Source organism: Aedes aegypti, chromosome 2 (assembly GCF_002204515.2).
Source record: "Aedes aegypti strain LVP_AGWG chromosome 2, AaegL5.0 Primary Assembly, whole genome shotgun sequence".
NCBI classification, from domain to species: Eukaryota; Metazoa; Arthropoda; class Insecta; order Diptera; family Culicidae; genus Aedes; species Aedes aegypti.
Genome location: NC_035108.1, coordinates 384,053,732 through 384,081,547, shown reverse-complemented (window position 1 = coordinate 384,081,547; position 27,816 = coordinate 384,053,732). Strand labels below are relative to the sequence as shown.

Genomic DNA, 27,816 nt, shown 5'->3' with positions numbered 1-27,816 from the left:
GCCTCCTCTAAATTCGAAACAACTGACCACGATAAGTGGCATTCTTTGTTTCCTCACTTGACCTGAGCTAAAGGCTGCTTCGATATGATGGCCGGAAAATTTGTCTAAAGCATCAAACTGATTGCTCATTACGATGCAGCTAGTAGCATTAACCATTTCAACCTTGGAAGAAAGTGCGCATTCCGGAGAAACGTCCTCTCTTCCATTTTCACCATTCTTGTTTAGTGACAGTTTTAAAACCCACTTCTCCGGGAGGAAGTTGTGAATTCAGAGATTCACCTTTCTTTTTGTTCGTGGTTCGTATTCAGTGAATAAACGAAAGAAGAAGTGACCTGGTAAATGGTTTTATTTTCTCCAAGGCGGTGTCCAAGAGGGATGACCAATGCTGGCTTTCGCTAACGGGTTCAAAATAAAATCGAAGGCGCGAGCCTTAACAAGGATCGAAAAGGGATCAACAGATATAAAATGTAGCACTAAAGAGTACGGTTTTATTGCTCTAGGTAGTTTTAGAACTTTCATCAACAGACAATTTTTTTGTACGCAGAGCACATGAACAACGTTGTTGACGTATAATCGGGACTAAATGGTTTTGAAGAAATATGTTCCAAAAATAAAGAAAATATTTTATTCAACTGAATAATATATGTTACTAATACTACTTATTGACAATCTAGTTCCATGCAGATTTTTCAATGACAATACCACTACTGCCGCTTTTCCAGGTACAACCTAATACCCTCGTTAGGGCGTGTAATCAATTCTTGGCAAATTTTCTGCTCGTCCCGTGTATTTGCCGAACGCACGCGGAATTTACGCAGAACAGACGACACGATGCTTTTCTCCTCCAAAATGGCAAACTTCTGCCCGATACAATTGCGTGGCCCAGCGCTGAACGGGATGTATGCAAACGGATGCCGATGCTCGGTATTCTCTGGCAGGAAACGATCCGGGTCGAACTTCTCTGGATCAGGGTAAAATCTGCGAATGGACCATTATAGTAGTTCAAGAACACCTTTCATCCAGTTGAAAACACACATACACATATCTGTGAACATCTGTGCTGAAAACCGGACTCACCTTTCGTCGCGATGTACGTGGTACGCATGAATGCCCATCAGCGTTCCTGCCGGGATGTGGTACTGGCCAAGAGTGACGTCCTCGCTTAACTTTCGACCGAAGAACGATACGGATGGATAGAGCCGGAGAGTTTCCTTCAAGCACCGTTCCAACAGTTTCATCTCGCCGAGGTCTTTCATCGTGGCCGGCCGGTCGGAGCCAGCGAAAATCGAATCAATTTCCTGATGCACTCGGTCTTGCCAGTCCGGATGCAACCCGAGGAGGAACAGAGCCCAGCTCATGCCGGCCGTTGTTGTATCGTGTCCCTATGGAAGTGGAATGGGATATATAGAGAGTTAAACGGTAAGAATCAACAATCACACTGAAGGCTGTAGGTATGTAGAGCTTTTGGCGGGAAGGGAAGATTTGAAAAACGATTCTCCATTGAGGGAGAGTTTACATCGATGGCCGTTCATGTTGCACGTGCATATTAGTAACAACAAAGCCTAAGGATCGCTCTATGTTATCTTTGATGAAGTAATTTGCTTTACAGTTGGTTGAGAAATAAATGACCACCTTCAAAATTAAGACTCTATTGTACAGAGTATACTCAAACCACGATCGATTGGTTGATACATCAATTTAATTGATCCATATATTGAATAATTATGTGAAACAAGGGATTTAACTTCGTGGTTTTTTCTTCTGGAATCTGTTTGTAACAAATTTATCTGTAACTAGTGGTCCCGGCAAACTTCGTCTTGCCATCAAGTAGGCTGTTGAAAACCGTTTTTGATCGTCCCATATAAAATGACAGTTTCATTCGCGATCGTTTTTTCAACTTTCCCGGTGGATATCCTAGAATTTTCAAACACACAAACCCGTCGGAACCCTTGACGAACAAAACTGAGAAAGAATCATTAAAATCCGTTGACCCGTTCGTAAGTTATTTCGTGACATACAAACACCGTTCCATTTTTGTTTATATAGAAGATATATCAAGAAACTACCCAGGTGACGTTGGTCGCTGAGCAACAGGTTATTCAGCTGAAAACAGGCTATATAAACAGAATATTAGCTAAATAAGCTGTCATTCAGCTACCAACAGGGATTGAATCCTGAGAAAATTGAGAGAATCTCTCATGTTTCGCTCTCTGTAACTATCATAACATGCTTCACATTATGAGAGACTGTTTATCGTATACTGCTACAACTTTGATCAGATTGGGGGGATAGTAGTGCATGATAAAACCCCTCTAAACATGCTCCAAGCCTGGGGGACACTATTGCTATTGGAAGTTCGTGGAGTGTATATAGTGCCAGTAAAGAAAAACACCTATCCCCAACGGTAAACAAGCGAGAAAAATGGATTTTAACATCGCTTTTTCTTTGGGGCTCTCGCTCGCTGCTTCCATTTATCAGACTTGTTACACCTTGCGATACAATGACGATCGTGGACTGCAACAGATCGGATGTTTTTCTTTGCTTGCTTTGATCGTGCTTCATACTCAAAAGAGAGCGAATTCTGCAATGCCTGCTCAGGCCTATATGGGTTAAGCACAGAAGGCCCGGTATCGGGGTTTAGGGACAAAATGTCGAAAGACAAAACATCGAAAGCAGTGAAATTTCTGATAAGTGAAGGAATAGTAATTTCGACATATCTTCTTTGGATATATTATATCGTCTTTGTAAAAAAAAAAAAACTACATTTTACCCAGATATATGAAGTTTTTTGGTAAAGTTGTCACAGTGATCATTTTCAGATTCGGATTTTTGCCAATTTCTGTCATTATGATCAATTGGGCAATTTATTTTGACGGTGATTGTACTGCCTGTGCTCGCGAAGCCGAAATAAGCACCACTGAGGTTTTCAAAATATTTCCGACATTGGAACGGCAAAAACGATCAATGGAGATGAAACACATAATGTTTGCTATCATATGTAGAGTAGTGTAGTTAGAACGCTAAAATTGTGAATGGCGCTTAGATCGACCTTGTGAACATGGTCATTGTATACTTGTCAATGGTTGCTACTCCGTGATGGATTGGAACTGATAAGAATTGCCTTTCGATCCAAATGAATAATGGATTGGACTGTGCGTCTCATTTATGATTTAACAAATAAAAAAAAACGACCATATAATTATGAAATGCCCTGTAGTCATCCTCCTGGCATATGTTAAGATAATTCAAGAGTTCAAAACATACAACTCAGATCCAATCGTAATGAAACTATGAGAGCAGAAATCGAACAATTCTAATGATTGTAAATGCATCTGAAGATACAAAATAATTTACGTCCAATAGTTTCGGAAAAAAACCTACTCCGCCCGCCTCGTACCTACCTCAAACATAAACGTGTCGACTTCTTCACGTACGTCGTCGTCGGTAAGTTGCTTGTGCTTTGCATTGCCCTCCAGAAGCAGATCCAGGAAAGCCAGTCGCTTTTTTGTTCCAAAGTACAGATCTTCTCCGGTATCGCCTGCTCCGGTTGAATTCTCCTTCACTTGCAGAGCTTCCTTCCGATCGCGAATGACCTGTATTTTTCAACGATGTGGAAAAACAGTAACGAACGTGAAAAAAAAATCGAATTTCAGTAACCAGTATGTTGGAGGACTGTATCGAAATACAGTTGTACACATTTCAACTTTCTGGTAAATCTTTACAAATATACAAAATTTAAGATAGGTCAATAAGCTTCCTTACATTTAAGTTTTGGATAAGATAAATCAAGATGTAACTCTCTAAATATGGGATTTCGTGAATACAGTATTCTATGTATTTTAAGGAATTCAATATTTTATGGTAAAACTAGTGGCCCCGGCAAACTTTGTCTTGCCATCAAGTAGGCTGTTTAAAGACGCTAGAAAACTTCGATACAAAATGGCAGATTAGTTCTCTCCTGTTTTTCCAACTATTCCGGAGACTAACCCTAAACTTTTTCCTCACACAAACACGTCGGAACCCTTGACGAATGCAACAGTGAAGGAATTAGTTAAATACGTTGACTCGTTCTCAAACCATTTTTGACATACAAACACCATTTCGTTTTTATTTATATAGATAACAATTTTGCTATTTTGAATATTATGTATAAATATCAATTATTAGAAATTCTGTTTACTCTATAACAGTGGTAAACAGAGATTCAAAAATACATATACAAGCTTGCAGAAACCTTATTATTATAAATGTAATAGTCATAATGACGCAAAACTGCTAATTGACCTTTCGAAACCCTGTTATGAATAATTAAAAATTAAAAATTTCAATATTTGTAATTATAGAATGCAGAAAAAAATCGTTATATCATACATGCATTAGAAGATATGGGCACTAAGGTGATTCAAATTTTAAACATGCTTGAAAATCCAATCTCTCGTATGCTCCTTACCATCCTCACCATATAAATAGTGTTCTGTGAAATTTTCAGCTTTCTAGGTGGTGATTTAAAGGTGGCCCAAAGACAATGTAGGTTTATATGGAAAATACTATGGAGAAATTTTGAGAAATGTTCCAAACACGCTAGTACTGTAATGTAAGTAGAAACTTATAATCCCATTCATTCTTCAAACCTTAATGCAGGATGTTGCTGAAGAAACAAATCCCTTTTGTGCTAATTTTGTTTGGGATTTTTGTAGATGTTAGCAGGGCTATAATCCCATATTATGCTTAATAATAGAAAACAAACTCATGAATATCTCTTCTGTTATCCGTCAGATTGAATTTCTTTCTTCAGCAACTTTCTTTATTATGGTTTGAAGAATGAGTTTTTAATATGGGATAATAAGTTTGTACTTACATTACAGTACTAGCGTGTTTTGAACATATCTTAAAATTTCTCCATAGTAATTTTCATATAAACCTACACTGTCTTTGAGCCACCTTTAAATCACCACCTAGAAAGCTGAAAATTTCACAGAACACTATTTTTATGGTAAGGATGGTAAGGAACATATGGGAAAATGGATTCTCAAACATTTTTAATTTTTGAACCAGATAAGACATACGGTGATTGTTTTAAACAGTTTCCAGATATTATGAATATTTAAGGGACACAAGCATCAAACATCAGTCAATTATATGCAATCATCAAATTTCTTATAAGGTTGACCCATCATTTTGGGACTATCAAATATGTTTCCAACATAGAGTAAGGTGGGGCAAAAGTTCGACCGTAGTGGTATAATCAAAGTTTCCAGGAAAACAATAGCAGTTAAAACAAAACAAATACCATACAGTGAAACTTTAACATATTGGCTATAATTTTGCTGAACAAACTTGTGTCAAAATATTTACCCATTTTTAGCTATAACACTTTCAAAATTGATTGTCTTATTCGAACTTTTGCCCCACCGGTGGGGCAAGAGTTCGAACCTAGTGTGGGGCAAAAGTTCGCTGGCTAAAACACAAAATATCGATCCTTTTATGACAGGCATACTTCACACCAGCCGTAAACTTAAGTTTGACGAAAAATACACACTAAATTTTCATCGAAAAATTGCCCAAAACCGGGTTAATTGTAATATACTCGAAAATAGCAGTTTTTCGCAAAACAAAGTGGAAATGAAAAATTTTGGTGACAATTTTCACACGATCAGACAAATTTAACTAAATTTGAAGATAATATGTGGATTTTAGGCAATTTGCAATTTTTTCCGTGAGTTTATACATGGGTCGAACTTTTGCCCCGCTGATTCGAACTTTTGCCCCACTATGGGCCAAAAATTGTTTTCAAGCATTTATGCAAAAACTAATACACCTCAAAGCAACCTTATGATAGGCCTAGAAACGCCCTTACATAAAATATTGAAAATATTTTATCTTCAATTGGTTCAATGCAACGAAAGTTTGACCAAAAATTACAATTTTCACGTCGAAAAACAACAAATAGCCATAACTTTTCCAAATCATAATCGATTTTTATGATATTTGGATTGAAAGTCTCTTTCTTGAATAGTATTCGAACCACCATGACATTTATAAGATTTGTTTTAAATTGAGCTAGAAATCTTAAAAAGATACTCTTACCCCACTCGAACTTTTGCCCCACTTTACTCTACATATACCCGAAACAGTCCTTACAATATACAGTTTGCTGGAAAATGTATACAACAGAAAAAAGTATACGTGTACATTTCATGTGTTTGAGGGTTCGAGACTCGTCTGGATTGAGTTCCGGAGCAGAGAACGAGAGAGAAGAAATAATGACACGGTTCAATTGATTTCGATTTGCAGGAAGGTTAACAGGATTTCGTGCTTTACGAACGATGTAAAATCGATTTGCTAAACTATTGCTTTGGTGTTGTCTGCCTTCGTCCCACGAGGTGTTGCATCACCAGCAGCTATGTGGTGACGGCATCACATAGTAAGCAAGGTGTTATATTGGTAGGTGGTCTGTCTTACTCATTTTGTGGAGAAAACCGGCGGAAGAAGAGTGAAAACATTGACACTTGACGCTGAAAAAAATCGAAGAAACCACGTGACAACAAAACGACCCGCAACATTAAGTGACCACAAATCAACTATTGAGATTTGAGATAACCTACAAATGCATAGACATTGATAGTAAGGATGACGCAAGCCGAGAAAAAGGACTCACGGATGAGTGGCGCACCGGAAGGCACCCAGTCATGTGAACGATGTGATTTTTGTTTGGGATTTGATGGTTGAACTTTTTTATGTTCACTTCGCTGACCTTGATGGAGAGTTTTAGCGGTCGATAGTTGATGGGTAACTCGTTACCGAATACCCTGGAGAAATTGATCAATTAGAATGATGAACAAAATCTATCCATGGGTCACATGAAAATGATATCGAAATTGAAATTGTGCGCCCTTAAATCTGAGTTTTTGAGATTTTTTTGATAAAGTTTAAAAGTTTCGCATAATTTTTGTTAAACGTCCTAAGAGCCATTGGTAACCACGTGTGTAGCACTTCGTTTCTGAGTGTATGAATGGATTTACACGTTACTGTTCAACGCTATTATGAATAGAATGTCATTTCTCATCTATCAAGGGCTATGGTTGGGATGTTCATTCATTCATTTTGGTAAGAAACACGTGGTTGCCAATGCAATGGCTTTTAAGGAGTTATAATAAGTTAAGCGAGAAATATTTTATTTTCCTCTCTCAATGCTTGAATCGGTTTTTGGGGATTTTTTTTTCACAAAATTGTAGAAAATTTCCAAAAAGGATTAAAGCCAGGGTCCAATTACAAATTTTATAATTAAATTTTTATTTTTTGATTAAGTAAACTTTTTTGATTACATTATGTAGATGCTATATAGTTTTCATAGCTGGATAGTGAACACATTAAAATTGTCTGTTTCTGACATTTTAAAGACGGATCAGGAATTCAATGACGTTGTCAATAGTAATGGATTCAGATTCCAGTATAATTTGATATTGGATGCTTCTAAAATTCTTCAATGCAATGCACGCTTCAACGAGATTACACATAATTGAGTAGGATTTGCACAAAATCGAGCATGCCTGGAGCAACACATCATATGTGTGTAGTTTCAACACATTATAAATACTGTTCATTTGTTGATTTCTTTTGCCTTTTGCAAAATAAATGACACATTGACACATGTTTCGCAATACACAGCATCTCAATGTAATATGAAATTTCGGAAAATGAAGCAAAAATCGGCACAACGATTTTTCTGCATCTGTGTTGGCCCAGAAGAGCCTCATATTGACTAACATTTTTATAGAGGGAAGTGTAAAAGTGACAAAAACCTAGTTATGAGAAAATCGACTTTAAAGTTTGTTCAGTAATTTTTCATTCCATACAGATTGTATGGAAGCCAAAACCAAGCGTATCCCAAGTAACATCAATTTCTGAGTAACAGCTTAGCCAGCTAAAATGAGTATATTTTAGCTGAGAAACTATGTTTAGCTGAAAATGTAACTTGGGATGCTCTTCGAATTATGTTATTTCTTCTGATGAACGGAAAAAATATAAAAAAAATACCATTGGGAAGTTTTTTTTTTGTTTACTAAACTCAAAACTGACCAAAATGTCAACACCCTTTTGCGATTGGGCACGTCGATTGTAATAAATACAATACAATCAATTAAGTGCATGAATTTGATTTTACGATGAATTCAATGTTGGAATAAGTAGATTGTATTTGGAAACAACAATTATTGCGCTGGGAAAAGTAATTCACAGGATAGTGATATTCACATAAACAAAATATTTTGCGTTTGCAAAAAAAAAAGATAAATTCATTCCTTTAGTGGAGGTATGTTATTAGTATAGTTACTTTAAGGGCACAAGTCATCAACTTCTTTTAGGACCCTCCACTATTAGTGCTGATGCACCACTACAGGCGCGAACATAAAATAATATATAAAAAATATACTTTCGATTAAGGATGTTAAGGCCCCAACGAAATAGTAGCGGAACGGCAACGGAAAGCGGAACCGGTTCGGCAGCATGAATCACGCTATCTTGACTGAGCTGTCAACGAATGGAAATAGACCAACAATGAGTCGACAAGCATGTTATAGTTCATGCAGGCGAACCGGTTCCGCTTTCCGTTGCCGTTCCGCTACCATTGCATTTGGGCCTTCAGAAGCAAGTTGATGTAACTGAGAAAAAGCTAGTTTTAACATTACACTCAAAATTTTGTTTATGAAAATACTACGTGTTGTTGTTTAAAAAACTACACAAAACGCATTTTTTATGCTCTGAAGTTTTTCAGTCATGTTTTTTTTTTGAAGTCAAGTGAACATGTTTGAACATGTATTCAAATTTATTTTACATAAATATAGCCATTCCATGAAAAATTGATCTAGTGGGTCACCGAATTCAATTAAAATTTGCTATTTTGTTCCTCATCCGAAATAAGGATACACGTGTTTTGGATTTTTTTTTTAGGGGGACCATTTCCGAAATAGAGTGACCAGAAAAATCGCGATTGTGTTAAATTTTTATTTACTAAAATATTATAACTTTTGAACCGCTTGACTGATTTTCAAATTTCTTGGACGAAATTTAAGCTAAAAATTTAGAATTTTCAAGAAAAATATAAAAATGTATTGTCTTTTAGGAAATTTTTATATATTTTCATGTTAATTTTTTTTCAGAGTTTTATATTTTTCTGAAAAAATGAACTCTAAGGCTTTAATTCTAAAAAAAAAATTGGAAATCGGTTGAGCTGTTCAAAAGTTATGATTTTTTTAAATAAAGATCTAATGCGCTGAGATCTACTGTGTGTGCTGATAAAAAAATGACTGATATTTTATTTTCAAAAATATATTTCTCAAAAACTAAAAACCATACAGTAAACCTAAAATTTTCTGAACTTTCAAGAAATGAGAACAGCAATAGCCCCTTTTGTCTTAAAACCTTCAAAACACGAAAAAAACGGAAATTTTTGATTTTTTTTCATGTAAAAAACAATTTTTGATAAATTTTATATTTTCCTTGCAAAGTCAAAACCTTTAGTTTTCATTTCGTCCAAGAAAATTGAAAATCGGTTAAGCGGTTCAAAAGTTATAATTTTTTGAAAAATAAAAATTTCGTAAAATTGCGATTTTTCTGGTCACTCTATTTCAGAAATGGTCACCCTAATCAAAAAATCCAAAACACGTGTAGCCTTATTTCGGATAAGGAACAAAATAGCAATTTTTCACGGAATTAGATCGGTTTTTCATGAAATGGCTGAATATATACCGAAACCGTTTATCTTGTACAGTTAACTCTCCCTTACTCGATATTCCGTATCTCGATATCGAGTTAGAGAACCATAGTAAAAGTTGGTTTCCATGGCTAACTCGATGGTCCCTTGGATCGCAGTTGCATTGGTTTTGTGTTCTGTAACTCGATACCTCCCTAACTCGATAGTCCCTTCAATATCGAGTAAGGGAGAGATGACTGTACTTGTTTATATGTAAATCAAAATAGAAGGTTAACATGTAGTTTTTTTATGAATTTGTAAAAGTCAAGAGAACATATTTCGGCAGAAATAGACATTTTTGGTCACACCCAATTTATTTTTACTAAGAAAACAATTTTCGTTACATGCAACTACAATAAACTCCACCTAACTCGATATTGTTTTTCTCAATATCGAGTAAGAGAACCATAGAAACATTTGGTTTTCATTACTACGGTTCCTTGAACCATAGTTGCACTGATTTTGTGTTCTATTGCTTGATATCCCTTCAGATCCATGGTCCCTCTAATATCGAGTATGGAGAGTAGACTGTAATGTTGGTAGGTCATTTGGCATAAAGTCGTTTGGCATAATGGTCGTTTGGCATAATAGTAGTTTGGCATAATGAGTCTGAAACCAAGAATTTGTTAAGATGACATTCGTTTTTACGTTTCTATTGAATCTTTCTGATGACATCAGGCTTGTTTTGGAGTCAATTGATGCAAAATGACACTTTATTGAACAATCACATGTTATTAAATAAACTGAAGCATATTAGGAAAGCGATTGCCAATAGTATTTTACTATTTATCCAGAAATTACGCTTCTTTTAAATATTAATTCTTCTATTGAGTTTCGCTATTGGAACCAATTTTTGCACTCGAGATTTTGATATATTTAGCACAAATTTATCCTTCTTTCAAACATTCCGTTGTTTTTTCTTCTAAATATGATGTTATTATAATTAAAGGTATGAAGAATGTTGACCACAAAATTTAAATAAATTTCACCTTATTTTATGCATAGGCTGATCCTTAGAGCTTTATTTTTTAGATATTGTTTTGTTTTTAACTGACAAAAGGGCGGCTATCGATAACATTAATCTGCTCAAGTTGTTGGCGAAAAGAGAAATCGATTACTGCTGTTACTTCGATGGGTTGTGCTGCTTTTCCCCGAATTTCGTTATCCTGAACGCCAGTTCCTCGAATGCCAGTTCCTTGAATATCCCATTTCCCCGATTAGCTCACTTCCCCGAAAAGTTTCTGGCACTCATAATTGTCGTAACCTCATACATTTCAGGGAGGTGAACGAACTAACCATCTAATATGCACCCTTCTTTATTTAATTGGCGATTCTTTCGAGTTTTACTGTCCTCCGAATTTTTGCCTTTTTTTTCTCGGCTATACGAGAATGCCAGAATACCTCCTTCTTTTGATTGTCTGTCGTACTTTCTTGTTCACTATCCAGACACTAAAAGACTATTATAGCACCTATTTAAACTGCACCGGGGAACCGATGATTCTGAACGCAATTTTTTGTGTCTTTTAATTTAAGTATGCCGCACTATTTTTTGGCGTCCAATCCTCTATTGGTTTATTCATAAATTTTGGCTGTTCTTTATATTTAAACTGTTGTGAATTTTTTTATTTATTAAAGCTAACCATTAAACATTTTATTATTTTGATGTTTTATCAATTCTTGCAAGACGTGATGTTAGAATGATAATTACCTTAGAACCTGCCTATATTCAACATATATTTTTTTGCATACACAGGATCTTCTTTCGAGATACGCTGGAAAAAAAATTTCAATCGCAAATTTTATCTTCTTTCGATACTAGACAGTGTTTTTGACGCACACTTTCTAAATTTTGCAAACAAATTTTACCTTCTTTTATCAAGTAATTTTCCCCAAGTGTTACGTCCAAACTGGGACAGAGCTTGATATGTAGCGAAATATTCTATGAGCGTTTAATTGCGAACTTTTTTTTGCCAATTTACTGTTTTAAAATATGTATATCGCAACAGCTCAAAGGTACTCTATGTTCTGGGATGTAGAGAAAATTATTATTTCGAAGAGGTCTTCCCCCCGACATGTCACGAGTTTTATTTAGTTATGCTCTTTAATGTCACAACAATTTTTAACATTTATAGTTTGAAATATATCTGAACAAATACCACGCTTATTGAGAACCTACCAAAAATGTTTGCTATTGGCTCGGTGGTGTTGATCTCGGTAAAAACTTCAAAAATGCCAACATTCATTCTAAGTAAATCATTATGCCAAACGGCCATTATGCCAAATGACCATTATGCTAAACGGCTTTATGCCAAACGACCTTATGCCAAACGACTTTATGCCAACAGGGTACAATCGACTGTAATTGCACTTCAAGTATAAGATATGTAGTTTTTTAAACATAAATTTGTTTGAAGTTAGGTGCACATGTTTGAGTAGAAATATAATTTTTTTTCAGCTTGTCCTAATAAAACACTTTTACGCTGTAATCAAGATTTTCATTTTGTTCTCAAACATTCTTATTTTATTACTACAATCAATTAAACATCGGAAAACTTGCATGGTATAATTGCAATCTTTGATTTACAGGCAAAGGGGTCCACTAGAAATTCAGTAGTTATTTATGTAAAATAAATTTTGAGAGTTATCAAAATTTGTATTTTTTCGCAAACATGTTAACTTTACTGCTACAAGCAAATTTACGTAAAAAACAAAAACAAATTTACTAGCTATGAACAGCAATGAACGAGTGAACGGAAAGAAGAATTGTTTTTTGTAGGAGTATTGCAACCAAACAAATTTTTGAGTGTAATCCAAAGTTTGTATTTCTGCTCAAACATGTTCTCATGAATTTTAAAAGCAAACTCAAGCCGGAAAAACTACATGTCATTGCTTTGGATGTTAATGTATAGACAAACTTGTTCAGCAAATACGTTTTGATTGTAGTTGTTAAGCAAAATATTTTTTTATTGACTTCTACAAGCGAATCAATGTCGAGAAAACTACATGTCCCAATTTAAAATTCCAAAACACAAGTAATATTTTTTTCTGCTTGAACATATGTACTTGATTTGTTTGTATAGTTTTCAAGGTAAAGTAAATTGTTAGTGTAACAAAATATTTCTTATTCTACTCAAAACTGTTCACTTGACTTCTACAAGCAAATTCACACCGAAAAAAAAAAATACATGTCATTGCTTTGAATTTGTATTTACGATTTTTGAAGTGTTGTAGTTAAATAAATTCTGAGTGTAATCGGATATTTGTTTTTTTTTTCAAACATGTTCACCTTACCACTACAAGCAACATTTATTTGGAAAAAAAAACTACATGTCCTTACTTTGAATTGCAATTTAAAGGCAAACGGATCAAACAATTAGGGTTTTTGATAGTATTTTAAGTCAAACAAATTTTGAGAGTAATCAAATGTTACTTTTTGTACTTAAAACTATATATCATAACCATCAATTATGATTTAGAGACATACAAGCTCAGTAAATACGTTTTTTGTGTAGTTTCCTTGGTAAAAAAATGAGTGTAGACTAACATTTGTTTATTTACTTAAGCATGTTCATGTTATTGCTAAAAACAAATGAATGCCGAGATCCTACTTGTTAAAGCCTTCAATTTTGATTTACACCGTGTCCAATATATTCTTATACAGATTCGAGCTATAATTTTTCTAGGCTAACTGGCATTTTTTGTGATTATATTTTTTGAACGGCGTTGTAATACTGATTTGAACATGAACTTATTTCATTATTTCAAGACATTACGAAAGTTGTTTCCACTGGCACGCTCATAGGCAAAACCAAATTCAATCCGCAGCTATCGCACATATGTGATAGAATTGCATTAAAAAAACTAGGAAGGTCCTTTTACTAAATATCTTTGAATAGACGCATCTATTCCAAAAAACTTCAAAATGAACATTAATCTTGAATAGTGTCCGGTTTCATCGCTGAGAAAAAAATGGAAATCGCGTCGAAAACGAGAGGTTGGGTGTACACTAGGCCGTCCCTTATTTTTGGAAAATGCGAAATGTTATAAGTTCGTCATTGTATTGTGTCGGATTGATTCACGGTCTTCGGCAATATTCTTCATCGTAGCAAATTTTAGCTTGATATCTCTGAGGTGAATGGCAGGGAGCAATTTGTATGGTGAAAACAAGCTCCTTTTTAATTATTTGAAGTATCTACAACCATAAGTGGTCATTTTATGAGATTTACGACATTTGAATATAAATTTGGAATTCAAATTTTGACCGATTTTAATGAAAATGAATTACTCGTGTCTTATATCCCAAATCCAGGTATTTCTAAGAATTCTTTTGTTCTGCTCTAACCCCATATGGAGCCAAACAATAGCAAACATTTTCATAAACATATCATCCGTCAGATTAAATTTATCTCTTCAACAACTTCCTTTATTATGGTGTGAAGAATGATTTTTTACTATGGATCTATGCACGGATTCATTATTTGACGTTCTAGCAGTGCCGTGTTCAGTGTTGATAGACTCACACTCAAATCTCAATCAATACGCTCTCCTGTGAGAGCAAACTCATTAGAGATCTGCATCGCAAATCTCACGCTTGAGATTTTGATGCAAAATCACTCAATCAACTCAAACCGTATAAAAATGATTCAGGCGCAAGACTTATCAAAAACTCGTGAATTCCGAATGTTGTTGTTTACGTTAGAAAGCCATGATTTTTTGACTGCTGAGTAGCGTGATTGACAACTCACGCATGAAAAATCTAAAGCATGAATTATGATAAATAGGTCTTTTCACAACACTGGCCGTGTTATTTATGTGACCATGAAAACCAGTGAATTCGGCACCGCTCAAACGTCAAATTAGTGAACTCGTACATCGGTCCATGAGATGATAAATTTGTTAACATTCATTACAGTAGTACATTGTAGTTCATCACCGGAGTATAATGGACACATTAAGAAAATGCTTCTAAGACCTTAGGTGAAGATGAATCGAAGCCAAAGCTTTCAAGAGCACAAATCTGGAGAACCAACTATCCCTTTGTGCTGAAAATCTAATCAATTGGTCACTAGGTGTTGGTGACCAATAGATTAAGTTTTCAGCTTGAACGGGTGTTCGGTTCGCCAGATTTGTGCACTTGAACATTTGAGGTTTGGCTTCGATTCATCTTCACCATTGGCATTTTTTATTTACTTTTAAGGTGAAGATAAATCGAAGCCAAACCTCAAATTTACTAGAGCACGGATCTGGTGAACCACACATCCGTTTGAGTTGAAATCTTAATCGATTGGTCACTCGCTGGTGGTGACCAATCGATTAGGTTTTCAGCTCAAATGGATGCTCGGTTCTCCAGATCCGTGCTCTTGAAAATTTGAGGTTTGGCTTCGATTCATCTTCACCTTAAATTTTGATACTAGTACGTGTAGTGATTTAGTGCTGATTAGTGATTTTAAAATATTCAATGACTATCAATACTGTTCCAATATGTTAAAGGGCTCTTAATCATAATAGATAAACAGAACCTTCTGGGTTCGTTCCTTTACTCAAAAGTTAGATGCCAGTTTGGAGCAGAAAAAATATTGAGTCAAGTTTCAAAGGACAATTGCAGCAAGAAATAAACTTTTGTACTTTAAAACATTTCAAATGCAATACAGATTTCTTGCAAATAATATAAACTTTTGATGAAGTATGCATATTCTAAGAGATCAAGGGGGTGTTCATTTCGCCCCGTGTGTTTACCAGCCCGTAATCTCCTTACTAAATTGCTTGGAACATTTTTCTAAATTTCTCCATAAAGAAGCTAACAATTTCTTAGAACACTTTTTTACCATATAGATAGTGAAGAAGATATGGGAGATTGGATTTTCAAACTTATTTTTAATATTTAACAGCCCAAATAATATAGGAAAATTTATATATTCTCGGCAGTCTAAGCCGATGCCACTCTTCTTTTGTAATTTTCTCAGTCATATCCATACAAGTTACGTGTCTGTCTGTTTACATTTAAGCGCTGGCCAATCCTTTATCGATTCACACCGACAGACTTGTTAAACACTTTTTTGAAACGTTTCTACACCACTTCGAACATCTCATGACAGAGTGAGTATTGTCGGAAGCCTCGTTTTCTTCGGTAGCTTTTCCATAAGAACTTCAGGCTAATCTGTTCGACAGTTACAAATCAGCCGCATTTTGAGGCGTAGGGGAACTGTGGGTAAAATGAACAGGGGGGGTAAAATGAACAGGTTTGTGTTTTACAGTAATTATGATATAAATCTATGCAAAACATTGCACCATTAATAATCTTCAGACTAAGGAACTATTTCGACAACTCTAGCGCGATCTAGAACTGTCAAAAGCTGAAAAAGTAAACAAAAACAAAGTACGCCTCTTCGTTTTCTCATATGATGTAAATTTTCACTCCTGGAATTTAAGGTTTTTATGACTAAAACCATCAAAAATCTATTCAACTGCGTATCACATAATATCTCTAAAGTATTTATGATAAGTAGACGAAAATTGAAAGTATTTTTATTTTCTAATTTTTTAGAACACATGATTTTAAGATGTTGATCCTTTGGGGGTAAAATGAACCGCTCGAGATGGGGGTAATATGAACACCAACGCAGGGTGAATACTACCGGATTTTATTTCAGATACCGAGAGTTTTCCGGAGAAAATACAAAGACATACATGGGCAGCCATCCAAATGGTCACGGCTAAACGTTCCATCGATTCCGGATTGTCCGTGAGATATGCATTGAACATGTACTAGATGCCGAGCATCATGCGACAACCCGCTCAATTTAAATGGTGTTCATTTTACCCCCACTACATGTTCATTTTATCCCCAGCATGTGTTCATATTACCCCCATTGTATGTCCATTTTACCCCCAAGTATATGTTCATATTACCCCCGTTACATGTTCATTTTACCCACATGTTTGGAACATTGACTCTGTGGAAAGAAATTTTTAAAATTATAATAATGTTTATAAAATTCTATTTTCATCACAATATTTTAACTTGTTACATTGTATAAACATCCTTCTTCAGTTCTGAGCAATTGAAAAAGGATCTGACAGCTTCATAAGCAAGAAAACATGAAAATTGCTTAGGGTGTTCATTTTACCCCCAGTTCCCCTACCAGATGCCCAGAATCATGCCGCAACCCGTTCAATTTGAATGGTGTTCATTTTGCCCCCAGCATGTGTTCATATTACCCCCAGTATATGTTCATATTACGCCCATTGTATGTTCATTTTACCCCCAAGTGTATGTTCATATTACCCCCGTTGAATGTTCATTTTACCCACATGTTTGGAACATTGACTCTATGGAAAGAAATTTTCAAAATTAAAATAATGTTGATAAAATTCTATTTCCATCACAATATTTCAACTTGTTACATTGCATAAACATCCTTCATCAATTCTGAGATATTGAAAAAGAATCTGACAGCTTCATAAGCAAGAAAACATGAAAATTGCTTTGGGTGTTCATTTTACCCCCAGTTCCCCTATTTTTATTAATGGTTTCTTTGAAGAAATTGTTTGTTATGCGATAATCTCGTCAGGGGAAACTGACAAAAAAGGAATCATCTGCGTGTTTTCATTGGTGTGTTTTGATAGAAAAATAATGTGACCTTAGCGTTTTAACTTTGTTTGCCGATAATAGTCGAAAGGTATCAAAGCCGTAGATTACCCTATATGATTGAATATGATAAATAATGGGTCGATCTCGTTAGTTACCTTTTTGGTATATCCATGAACTATATCCAGCGCTTTTTTGTGTTGTCGGCCATACTCAGTACGTTTGAAGATGAATTCGGGGTGTAGCCAAGGTTTGATGGATCGGTCAACAAATATTTCACTCATCCTGAAACAAGTTGTTTAATTCAATATTTTTACTTCAGTATTCATAATATTACTTACCTGTAAATAGCATTCACGTAATTATTTTCTCCACCAGTTTGAGCATTAACTTTGACTCCCATGGCAGTTTCTATATGATGAAATAAGCAACAAATGTTCATTATACTATTGGTCCATATCAAGAGTGACCGGAACAAAAAAAAACTTCCGAGTTTATTTTCGTTCCGAAAACACCCTCTTGTGCAAATATTTTCATTTTATTGACTTTCACACAGCAGTCCTGCCGCCTTTGAACTCGCTCTCATTTCATGCGAGTTATTCACAGCAGTTTACTCACCGCAAATGATGTCCAGGGCAGCTTTCGTGATGAAGGGGAAAACATCGACCGGTTTTCCGGTGTTGGCAAACGGTTCCAACCTTTCGGCCAGAACGGCTCCCTGCTCGGCGAACACATCGCAGAAGCCATCCAGAATGTTGAAGTGGAATGTCGGCGTTATGAGCTTGCGATGCTGAAACCAACGCTCACCTGTTGTTGTTATTCGCATTGTAGTGGCAAATGAGATGAACATTAACGGGACAAGGGCCGTCATTAAAATTGAGCCGTACTTGACTTGACATTCGATACAGCAAGCAGGCAGGAATAGCCCGAACAGCTGTCTTACTTACCTTTGGACGTCAGTAATCCTTCGCCGAGCCAGTCGAACAGGAAGTCATAGCCGTGGGACTTTTCCATGTGTTTGCTCGCGCCAATTATCGTTTCCACATATTCCGGCTTGCTAATTCGAATCTCCGGTCGCATTCCTGTCCAGATGCGGTGGATATCCGGATACCGACGGGTCCTTTCGTCTATGATGTAGAAGAGCTCTGGAAGGTGTGCGTTCGAGGGAGAGTGAGGACGTTAGTTAACTGCATCGTTGAGACTATAATATGAACGTATATCAAATCTTTCAATCGATAAACATGTTGTCGCTTTCCAAATCCTGTAGAGTAAAGCGGCCCATTTAATTATAGAAAAAATCGAACCATAAAAATCATAAGTTTCACCCCCTAGATTGTTCATTAGGATCCTATAGTTAAATTTCCTTTTTCTATCTACAGTTACTCTATTAATGCCAAGACATTAAAAATGAGCCGTTACACTACATGTATTAGACTTTAATTCCAATGGTTCTCAATTACATAAGATTACCCGTCCACTTGAAGAAATAAATTCGGTCAATGTTTGACAAAGTAACAGCGTTCCGAAATTGACTAAATTTTTGCCTATCCCTGTTATTTTGACAATCCCCTGTACGTCTATCGTTCGGTGTTTTACCACATAATGAACCATCCCTATCGAGTGTTTTCAAACGAGTTTTCATACAATGCCTAACAAAAGGCCTTCTGCTGATTGTGGACAGTGATGCTCATACTGATCATATCATCTGGAGCAGCTCAGATATCAGTTCGAGAAGCTTCAGTATGATGGAATACTTATATTACAGATCTTGGATGACCTATAATAGGCAATCGCCCAACCTTCATGGTATCTCCTAGAGAAAAGGTGTTACGCATAATGTTCTGCTCGAACAGAATCAGTCACGAGTTGACGAATTGGCATTTATCAGATGATGAATCATTATCCAACCATCGCTACATCGTTTTTGAACATTTGTAAATTTGTAGATTATGCATTTTTATACTCCACAAACAGGAAATTGGTTGTGAGCAAATTTCATGGATTCTCTCCATCCATTGGGAAACCTAGTGAAGAATTGGGACAGCAATATCATAGCTTCGAGTGATCTTACAATTGATTGGAAATTTTCCACACAACTCCCTTCATGGGAAGAGTGGACGTCTGGCTGTTTGTAAATAAGTATGCCAGATAGTTAGGCTGCTATGGAAGCTCTTGCTTCGGCCAACTCAAGGTCGCATGTCAATCTTAGATTGAGGAACTGAATTCAGTCAACTCTGTAAACCTTGTATAGGTACCTGGCCATTCGTCTTTCGCTTGGAATGAATTTGTCAATGATTAAGCTCGCAATGAAGTATCACATGACTTCATTGACTCTAAACCAGTAATGCCAATTTCTGTTCCTGCAATGCAATTTCAATTACTGTGTGAAGTTTCAGAATTTCATGATCGGCAACTCAGCTCAAGCAATATTGGATTAACTTGGAGTCATATCGTCAGACAAAAGTGTACATTACTTAGCCATTCCCAAAGAGGGCAGAGTATTTAACAAATCCGTCAAAGAAGAATTGCTGTCTATTGGTCAGAGCGTTCACTGGTCATTACCGACTCAACTATCTCATGGCAAATATTCAACGTGCTGACTCATTTGTGTGTGATAGTTGTGATTTCGATTATGGAACTTCCTACCGGCCACGGTAAATGCTGGGCATGGCGTACCATGCAGGTACCTTGCGTACCAGCAGGCATAAAATAGACACCTTTGTGTGGTCCTTAGCCTCTCGCCTAGCAACACCTATTCCTACCTCCTCGTGGTATTGGCCGGGGTACGAGCAACCTTAGAAAAGATCGGGTCACCAACTTCGGTGGGAACTTTGGACGTAGACTGAAAGGGGAACAAACCTGTGCAATTTGGAGCGTTTGTACTCCATGTTAGGAGCGGCTAACAACAGCGTCTGTCTCCCATGTCAGGGACGGTTGATCATCGTCCGAGTGCCAGAGAAGGACTCTAAGCTAAACAGTGCACTTTAGCCCTCCGAATATTTAGGGGGAATAGTCCTCCAGAAATCTAGGGGGTTGGTGTGAGGCCCTGTAAGCCAGCCGTAAAAATACATCAGCTCTGGAACATCCATGAGAGAATATGGACCGGAACAATCGGCAAAGATCACAGCGACGGAAATGGACTAGCGATTGGAAATTCGGTACGTGGAACTGCAAATCTCTGTACTTCATCGGAACTACAAGTATACACTCCGATGTTTTCGGAATCGTAGCGCTGCAGGAGGTGTGCTAGACAGGGGCAATGGTGCGAACTTTTAGAGTTAAACATACAATCTACCAGAGCTGCGGCAACGCACGTGAGCTGGGAATAGCTTTTATAGTGATGGGTATCTTATCAATCAAAGAATGCGCAAGTTAAGAATCAAAGGCTGGTTCTTTCACTTCTGTATCATTAACGTGCAAAGCCCACACTCCGGAAGCACTGATGATGACAAGGACGCAGTTAACGCGCAGCTCGAACGCGAGTACGACCACTGCCCAAGCCACGACGTCACGATAGGTTATCATCGGTGACAAAACGAGGAGCGATATAGAGTAAATCGGGATAATGCGCCCCAACCGGGCAATACGCCCCACTTCATTTTCAAGGGATTGAGGTTCCTTTAACACGTAAATATGTATACATATCATATTGCGCTGTTCCCACCAAATCGAACTGCACACTTTGGAAGTGTGACACTTATAAGTGTGACGGCAAAGTGCAACCTCGCGATCTGACATCATTTTGACAAAGAGAAATGTCAGGCAAAGCCACGTGTTACCAAATTTGCCTTTGTTTCACTCGGTTTTGTTTTGGTTTCCGATCTTCCACCACCACCGAAGGGCGAGCAAGGTTGCCAGTTATGCGATCTTTTACGTTTATTCCATTGAAAAAGTTTGTTTTTGAATGAATTTGCGACATGATTTTTGGCAACTCCCTTCAAGCAAGAAAAAAGTGTGATCAACGAAGTGCACTGAAAATCCATATTTCAAAGCAACCTGCAATAAATATCCACGAAAAAATGATGTATTATTTTGTATTATACCTATTTACCCTAAGAGGAAACGAAAGCAGCAAACCCGCCTATTCCGAGACAAAAAGCGCCGCCTGGAAAAAGCGGAATGTGAAGAAAGCATCGTTGTGGAGCAGCTGCATCGTTCACAAGAATCGCGAAAGTTCTACACATCCCGAAAAGGCTTCGTGTCGCGAGCCGAAATGTGTAGGGATAAGGACGGAAGCATCTTGACGGACGGACTAGAGATGATTGAAAGCTGGAAACAGCACTACGATGAACACCTCAATGGCACGGAGAACACAGGCGTAGAAGGTCACGACAGCGGAGGAAGTGACTACGTCAGCACGGTGGATGAAGGAAACCAACCTGTATCCACATTGAGGGAATTTAAGGATGCCATCAACCAGCTCAATAACAACAAGGTCGTTGGTAAGGATGGTACTGGAGCTGAACTCATCAAAATGGACCCGAAAAGGTTGGCCGCCTGTCTGCACCGGCTGTTTGTCAGAATTTGGGAAACGGAACAGCTGCCGCAGGAGTGGAAGCAAGGCGTGATATGCCCAATCCACAAGAAAAGCGACAAACTGGAATCATTAGCGTAACTTGAAATCAAATCTAGAGGGAGCTTGAGCCATTCGATAGAAAAAATCCGTTAAGCAAAGTGAAAACTTAACATGAGAGTTTACATTTTCTAGGGGGGGGGTGGGGGTTGGTGTCTTAAACTTTTCTAAGGAGGGCTAAGATCTAGCCCCCCCGTTTTTACGCCAATGACTGGAATGTGCAATCACTATTCTAAACGTCGCCTACAAAGTTCTATGCCAGATTTTCCGTCGTCTACCACTTGTTGGAAATGAGTTCATGGGAAGTTATCAAGCAAGTTTTATCGACGGCTGCTCGACAATGGACCAGGTCTTTTCCGTGCATCAAATCCGCCAGAAATACCGTGAGTTACCTACCCACTATCTGGCCTATCCTCGCTGTCTCCCTCTTCAGAGGCACGAAGGCCTTTTCCACTGATCTGCGATCGATTCCAATTATGTCTATACCGTCCGCAAAGCCACGGAGCATGTGCGACCTTGTGATAATAGTGCCATTCCTCTGCACACCAGATCTCCTTATAGCCCCCTCAAGTGCAATGTTCAACTGTAAATTTGAAAGTTCGTCTTCCTGATTCAACCCGTCTAACGTCACGAATGAGGTTGACACCTCGTCTGCAATCCAAACACTTGATTTCGAACCATCCAGCGTAAAACGTATCAGCCTCATTAGTTTCGCCGGAAAACCATGTTCAGACATTATCTGCCAAACTCATTTCTTTTCACTGAGTCGTACGCAGCCCTGAAATCAATAAACAGATGGTAAGTCTGCAAGTTACACTACCAGAATTTATCTAGGATCATTCGCAAGCTTAACATCTGCTTAACCTGCTTGGTATTCGCCGACAAAGGACTCCTCAAGCGGTCTCAGTATGTTAAACAAGATGCGCGACAGAATATTGTACGCCGAACTCAGCAGGGTAATTCCTCTGTAATTGGCACACACCAGTCTGTGCCCTTTCTTGTAGATTGGGCGTATGAGGCCATCTAACCAGCCGGTGAGCAATTCTTCGCCATCCCATACCTTCAGAAGTACTAGGTGGATCGACTGATAAAGCTGCTCACTTCCGTGCTTGGGAAGCTCGACCGGGATCTCGTCCTTCCCAGCTCACTGATAGCCTTTTTAACATCTCCTATGGTCGGTGGGTCCACAGCTTGATCGTCATCATCAATATTCATCCTGTTCCTCGCTACATTTCCATTTCCACCGTTCAACAATTGCTGAAAGTGCTCTTTCCACCTGACAGCCACCGCAGTTTTATCGGTCAGCAAATTCCCTTCTCGACCGTTGCAAATGGCGTGCACTGGTACGGTATTGTGCCGCGCACCATTGACCGTTGCATAGAATCTCCGCATATCATTCCGGTTCATGCTTTCTTGAGCTTCAGCTACCACACTTTCTTCGTGCTGCCTTTTCTTCCTGTGGTGGGTTCGCTTTTCTTCGGCTCTCGCTGCTCTGTACCACTCTTTGTTCTGTCGGGTACCGGCCACAAGCATACGGCATCTGGCGACATTCTTCATGTCTGTCACTCTCTGGCACTCTTCATAGAACCAGTGGTTTCGTCTTCATCGTTGACCAGTGCCAATCACTTCCCGCGCCGTTGTTGTCGCAGCTTCGTGGATAGGGTCTCACAGGCTGTCGACGTCTCCAGCAACGTTGATTCTTCCCAACTACTCGTTTAGTTGCTGACGGTTTTGTGCAGCTACCCCATAAGTAGACAAGCGTTGTATATTGAAGCGCAGCGTTCTGTTTGTTGTGGAACTCATAACGCTGGATAACCGCGCCCGAATTTTAGCTACAACGAGATAATGATTCAAGTCGATATTAGGGCCTCAGAAGGTCCTGACATCCATGACATCTGAGAATTGTCGCCCATCAACCAGCACGTGGTCTATTTGGGAGCAGGCATCGCCACTCGGGTGTCGCCAGATGTTTTTGTGGATATTCTTTCGTGCGAAGTAGGTGCTGCTGATTACCATCCCTCTAGCAGCAGCGAAGGTTACTAGCCGCAGGCCATTATCATTGGTAACGGAATGAAGGCTTTCCGTTCCAATAACGGGTCGGAAGAAATCTTCTTTCCCGATCTGCGCATTTGTGTCGCCGATGACTACCTTGACGTCTTGTTTTGGGCGCTCTCCGTAGGCCTTATCCAGGCTCTCATAGAACTCATCTTTCATGTCATCGGGCTTATCGTTCGTTGGCGCGTATATGCTGATCAGGCTGTAGTTGAAGATCTTGACTTTCATTCTCAACACACAGATTCGGCCGCTAACCGGTTTCCACCGAATAATTCGCTTCATCTGCTCCCCAATCACTATGAAGCCAACTCCACGTTCTGCTCTGTCGCCACCGCTGTAGTAGATGTGGTACTTGTATGAAGTGTTGGCGACTGCGGTCCACCACGCAGAATTCACGTTCTCCGGTTCTCGGCCTGCGTATTTCCTGGATAGCTGCCACGTTTACGTTGACATTCCGCAGTTCACGAGCCAGGAGCCCAACACGCGTGGGTTCATTTAAAGTTCTCTCGTTCCAAGATCCAACTTTCCAATCGTTGTCCTTTATTCGATGCCGGGTCTGTTGCCGTAAAATCAATCCGTTTGCTCTACTTTAGCCTTTCTTGGTTGGTGAAGAGTCTTCGATAGGCCACCTAACCAGGGTTGCGCTACAGCATTGTCCGTTTGTTCTTTACATGATGACCACGGTCATAGCCATCACAACCATCCACCTTTATCAGGGCTTTGGCCCTGTAGCACTGATTCTCAATATAAAATCATTGAATTTTGAGCCGTTAAAATGTATCAGTGCATGATATTCTAGAAGTGTTCCATTAGAGTCCTCAGTGTTGCATTTGAACGCGTCCAGTTTGCGTTCCAGTTTAAGTTTTTGAAATAGGAATCATGTAGGTTTGAAGATTGATCAGTTCAAAAATTTGAACCCGAAAGAGCTAAAAAATGAACGCGAAAGGAGAATTGTTTTCATGGCTGATTTAAAACATATTTCAAAGTAGAAATGTTTACAAAAATATGTCAAGGAACATTTAGGGATCGATCCATTGTACGTGATAAAAATTCAATGGTAGTGTTTTAAAGTTTTGGCTTTACTGAGCATTTTGAGGTTAGTAGTGTCAGAATCTTGCACGAGTATTCAATGTTTACTGCATTCACGTGCAAAATTTGAACGCGTTCAGTTCATTTAAGGCTCCCCCAGATCTAACCGACCGACTTTTTAAGGCGACAGCGACAGACAATCGCCGCGATTTCGCTGATATTTCGCTGCATGCACTGTTTGATGAGCACGTCTAAGCCACAGCGACGCGATTACGCAGCGATTCGCGTCGTGGCGATCAAGATGGTTCCATAGAAGAGTGCTTGCAGCGACACAACAACGAAATCGCGACAATTTTTTGTCGCTGTCGCCGTAAAAAGTCGCGTAGATTTGGGGGAGCCTTTATGGCTCGTGTTCAGTTTAAAATCACTGAGAGTCCCTACCCGAACCGATATCTAGTGATCATGTGTCTTTAATTACCACAATAGTTCCCAAACTATAGGAAGTGATATACTGCCCATACTCGCGTAAAAGTCCCATATTATTCGGGATTTCCTATATAAATGGAACTGTTATGCGAGTATGGGCAGTATATTCTATTAAAGAAATCAATGTTCTTTTGATTTCTGATTTTTTCTAAGTTTCTTACAATTTACCCCGAAAAAAGTCGCACTTAAATCTGGAATCATCACGGAATCCAAAATGTTTAATGCATGAATAAAAAATATAGCTAAGTTGTTATTTTTTTCTTGAAAATATGATCAAAATTCATAATACGATGGCGAAGATACCTAATTTTTGAACTTTGGTGTCGGTACCCAGTACTGTAAAGGTTAAAAACATGGCGAATACTGGTGCAGGTCATCCAGTATTCAACATCTCAATTTTCCATAGAAGAACGAGGTTTGTGACTAGTTTTTATATTTTCCTACCAAACATGGGTTGAAAAGCCTATTGGTTGTAATCACGAATCGAATGACTGATTTATATTATTATTTTTCCTTAGAGTGGAGAATACTGGTACACCTACCCTATTTTTCAATAAAATTCTGCACATAACAAGTTTAATAGTAGTTTACGGAACAAGTCGCAGAATGATAATTTTTTACAGGACGAGTCGTAAATTTATCATACAAGGCTTGCCGAGTAGGATAATTACGACGAATGCTGTAAAAATCGAGTTCTCCATCGAGTTACGAACAACATTTTTTGCAATTTCGTAAAAGACCCAAGAAGGTATCAGAAATTACATCGGAATACATTCTCCATTATTTAACAATTACTGAAAAATTGTTGTGTAATGAGAAAGCGTTGCGTAATAGCACTGGTTTCAGTTGCGTAATGACTATTCCCGCACACTATACCTCAGTGCAGGAAAGTAGGCTGTTTCAGGACAGATTGGCGTGATGAAAAACAACCTATTACGATGATTGCAAAAACATGTTTATGATTGCGAGAAATTTAGAATATGTTTTATCACTTTGAATGTTAAAAGGTTATTCATCTCCTAGGTAGCTCCAGAAGAACGGTGTTTTTGTTGAAGATACTCATGTTCGAGGATAATGTTCATTTACATAACTAGGATAAAATAATATAATTGAAAGCAACAGTTTAATATAATAAATATAATTTAATAATAAAATGCCGAAACAAGAGCACAACACCTTATCAGAAAAAAACAACGACATTGATCAGCTATCAAAATAGAAGAAAATGCATCGTTCGGTACTTATCAGAGGGGTCCGATTTGGACCTTGCTGACATTGATGTTCCTTTCAGGTGTACTTCATATTGAATACTCTTAATATTTACCATATCGAATGCGAACACAGTCACTTAAACTAACCTCACGTACAGTACGCATTACATTTGCCTTTTCCGGTCACAAAGTGTAACAATGTTCTAAATATAGATTGCTGCATCTGACTCAATCACCTCACGTGAGCTTTTACGAATAAAATAATTCAAATAGCTTCACAGGTTATTTTTGTTTCGAACTCATTGATCACTTCGCTCAAGCCTTCCGACTCTCGAACCGGTTCATATCGAGTTTACGCAACGTCGCACATTCGATAATTGCATGCTTGATTCCAACCTACCGTAATGTTTCTTTCCGAAAAACGTGTACGTTGTTCCGATGAACGGGTACGCCTTAGGTCCAGGTATTTTATCGATGATCTGTACCAGTCGAGCCCGCTTGACCCACCATTGTAGAAATGGGGCAAATATCAGGAAGACCAGTATTCCATAGATGAATGTCGTTAGTTCCGACATTGTGACACTGTTAGATTTGACACTTTTAAGTCGCTTCAGACACTGATTGAATTGTATTGTTGTCCTAGATTGTCTTGAACATTGTACCAATCCAATCGAATTGTTTTCCCGCAGATAAGTAGAATGACTTGTTACTTTTTTGGATCGTTTTACTGACTATTCTAAGATAGTAACCACACTTGAATGCATCAACCGAGTGACTGAGAGACGATTGCTCTTTAAGTGTTGTATTTTAATCTACTTGTTGCGTTGGAAATCGGCTCACGGTTGCTTATCACTGAGAGAGATTCTTTAACAATCTTTATATATGAAACATCGGTTGTTCGTTGTCGGGCAAAGATATCACTGAACAAATAATTGTCGAACAACTTAATTTGCGAATCAGCAAAACACCTTACTTCAAAAACTGTACTTTGACACTTCTGAGTTTGAACTGAACAGCATCTCGAAAGAGACGATCGTTGTTGAGTATTTCTTACTCACGCCGCATCCGTTCGCGATCTAGCAATCTAGCATGACGGAGCACCACGAGTGAGTGAGCGTACTTA

General features: G+C 38.0%; 1 protein-coding gene across 1 annotated transcript; it reads right to left on the bottom strand.

Annotated features, from left to right (window-relative positions):
- Positions 1-598: 598 nt before the first annotated feature.
- On the bottom strand, positions 599-27,816 carry LOC5576028 (cytochrome P450 4C1). The gene is made up of 8 exons (XM_001655916.3): positions 27,094-27,816; positions 18,287-18,484; positions 17,958-18,146; positions 17,681-17,750; positions 17,498-17,624; positions 3,402-3,593; positions 1,078-1,382; positions 599-978 (listed from the first exon to the last, which is right to left on the bottom strand). Exons 1-8 carry the CDS (start codon positions 27,266-27,268, stop codon positions 705-707), a joined length of 1,530 nt encoding a protein of 509 aa, XP_001655966.1. The 5' UTR covers positions 27,269-27,816; the 3' UTR covers positions 599-704.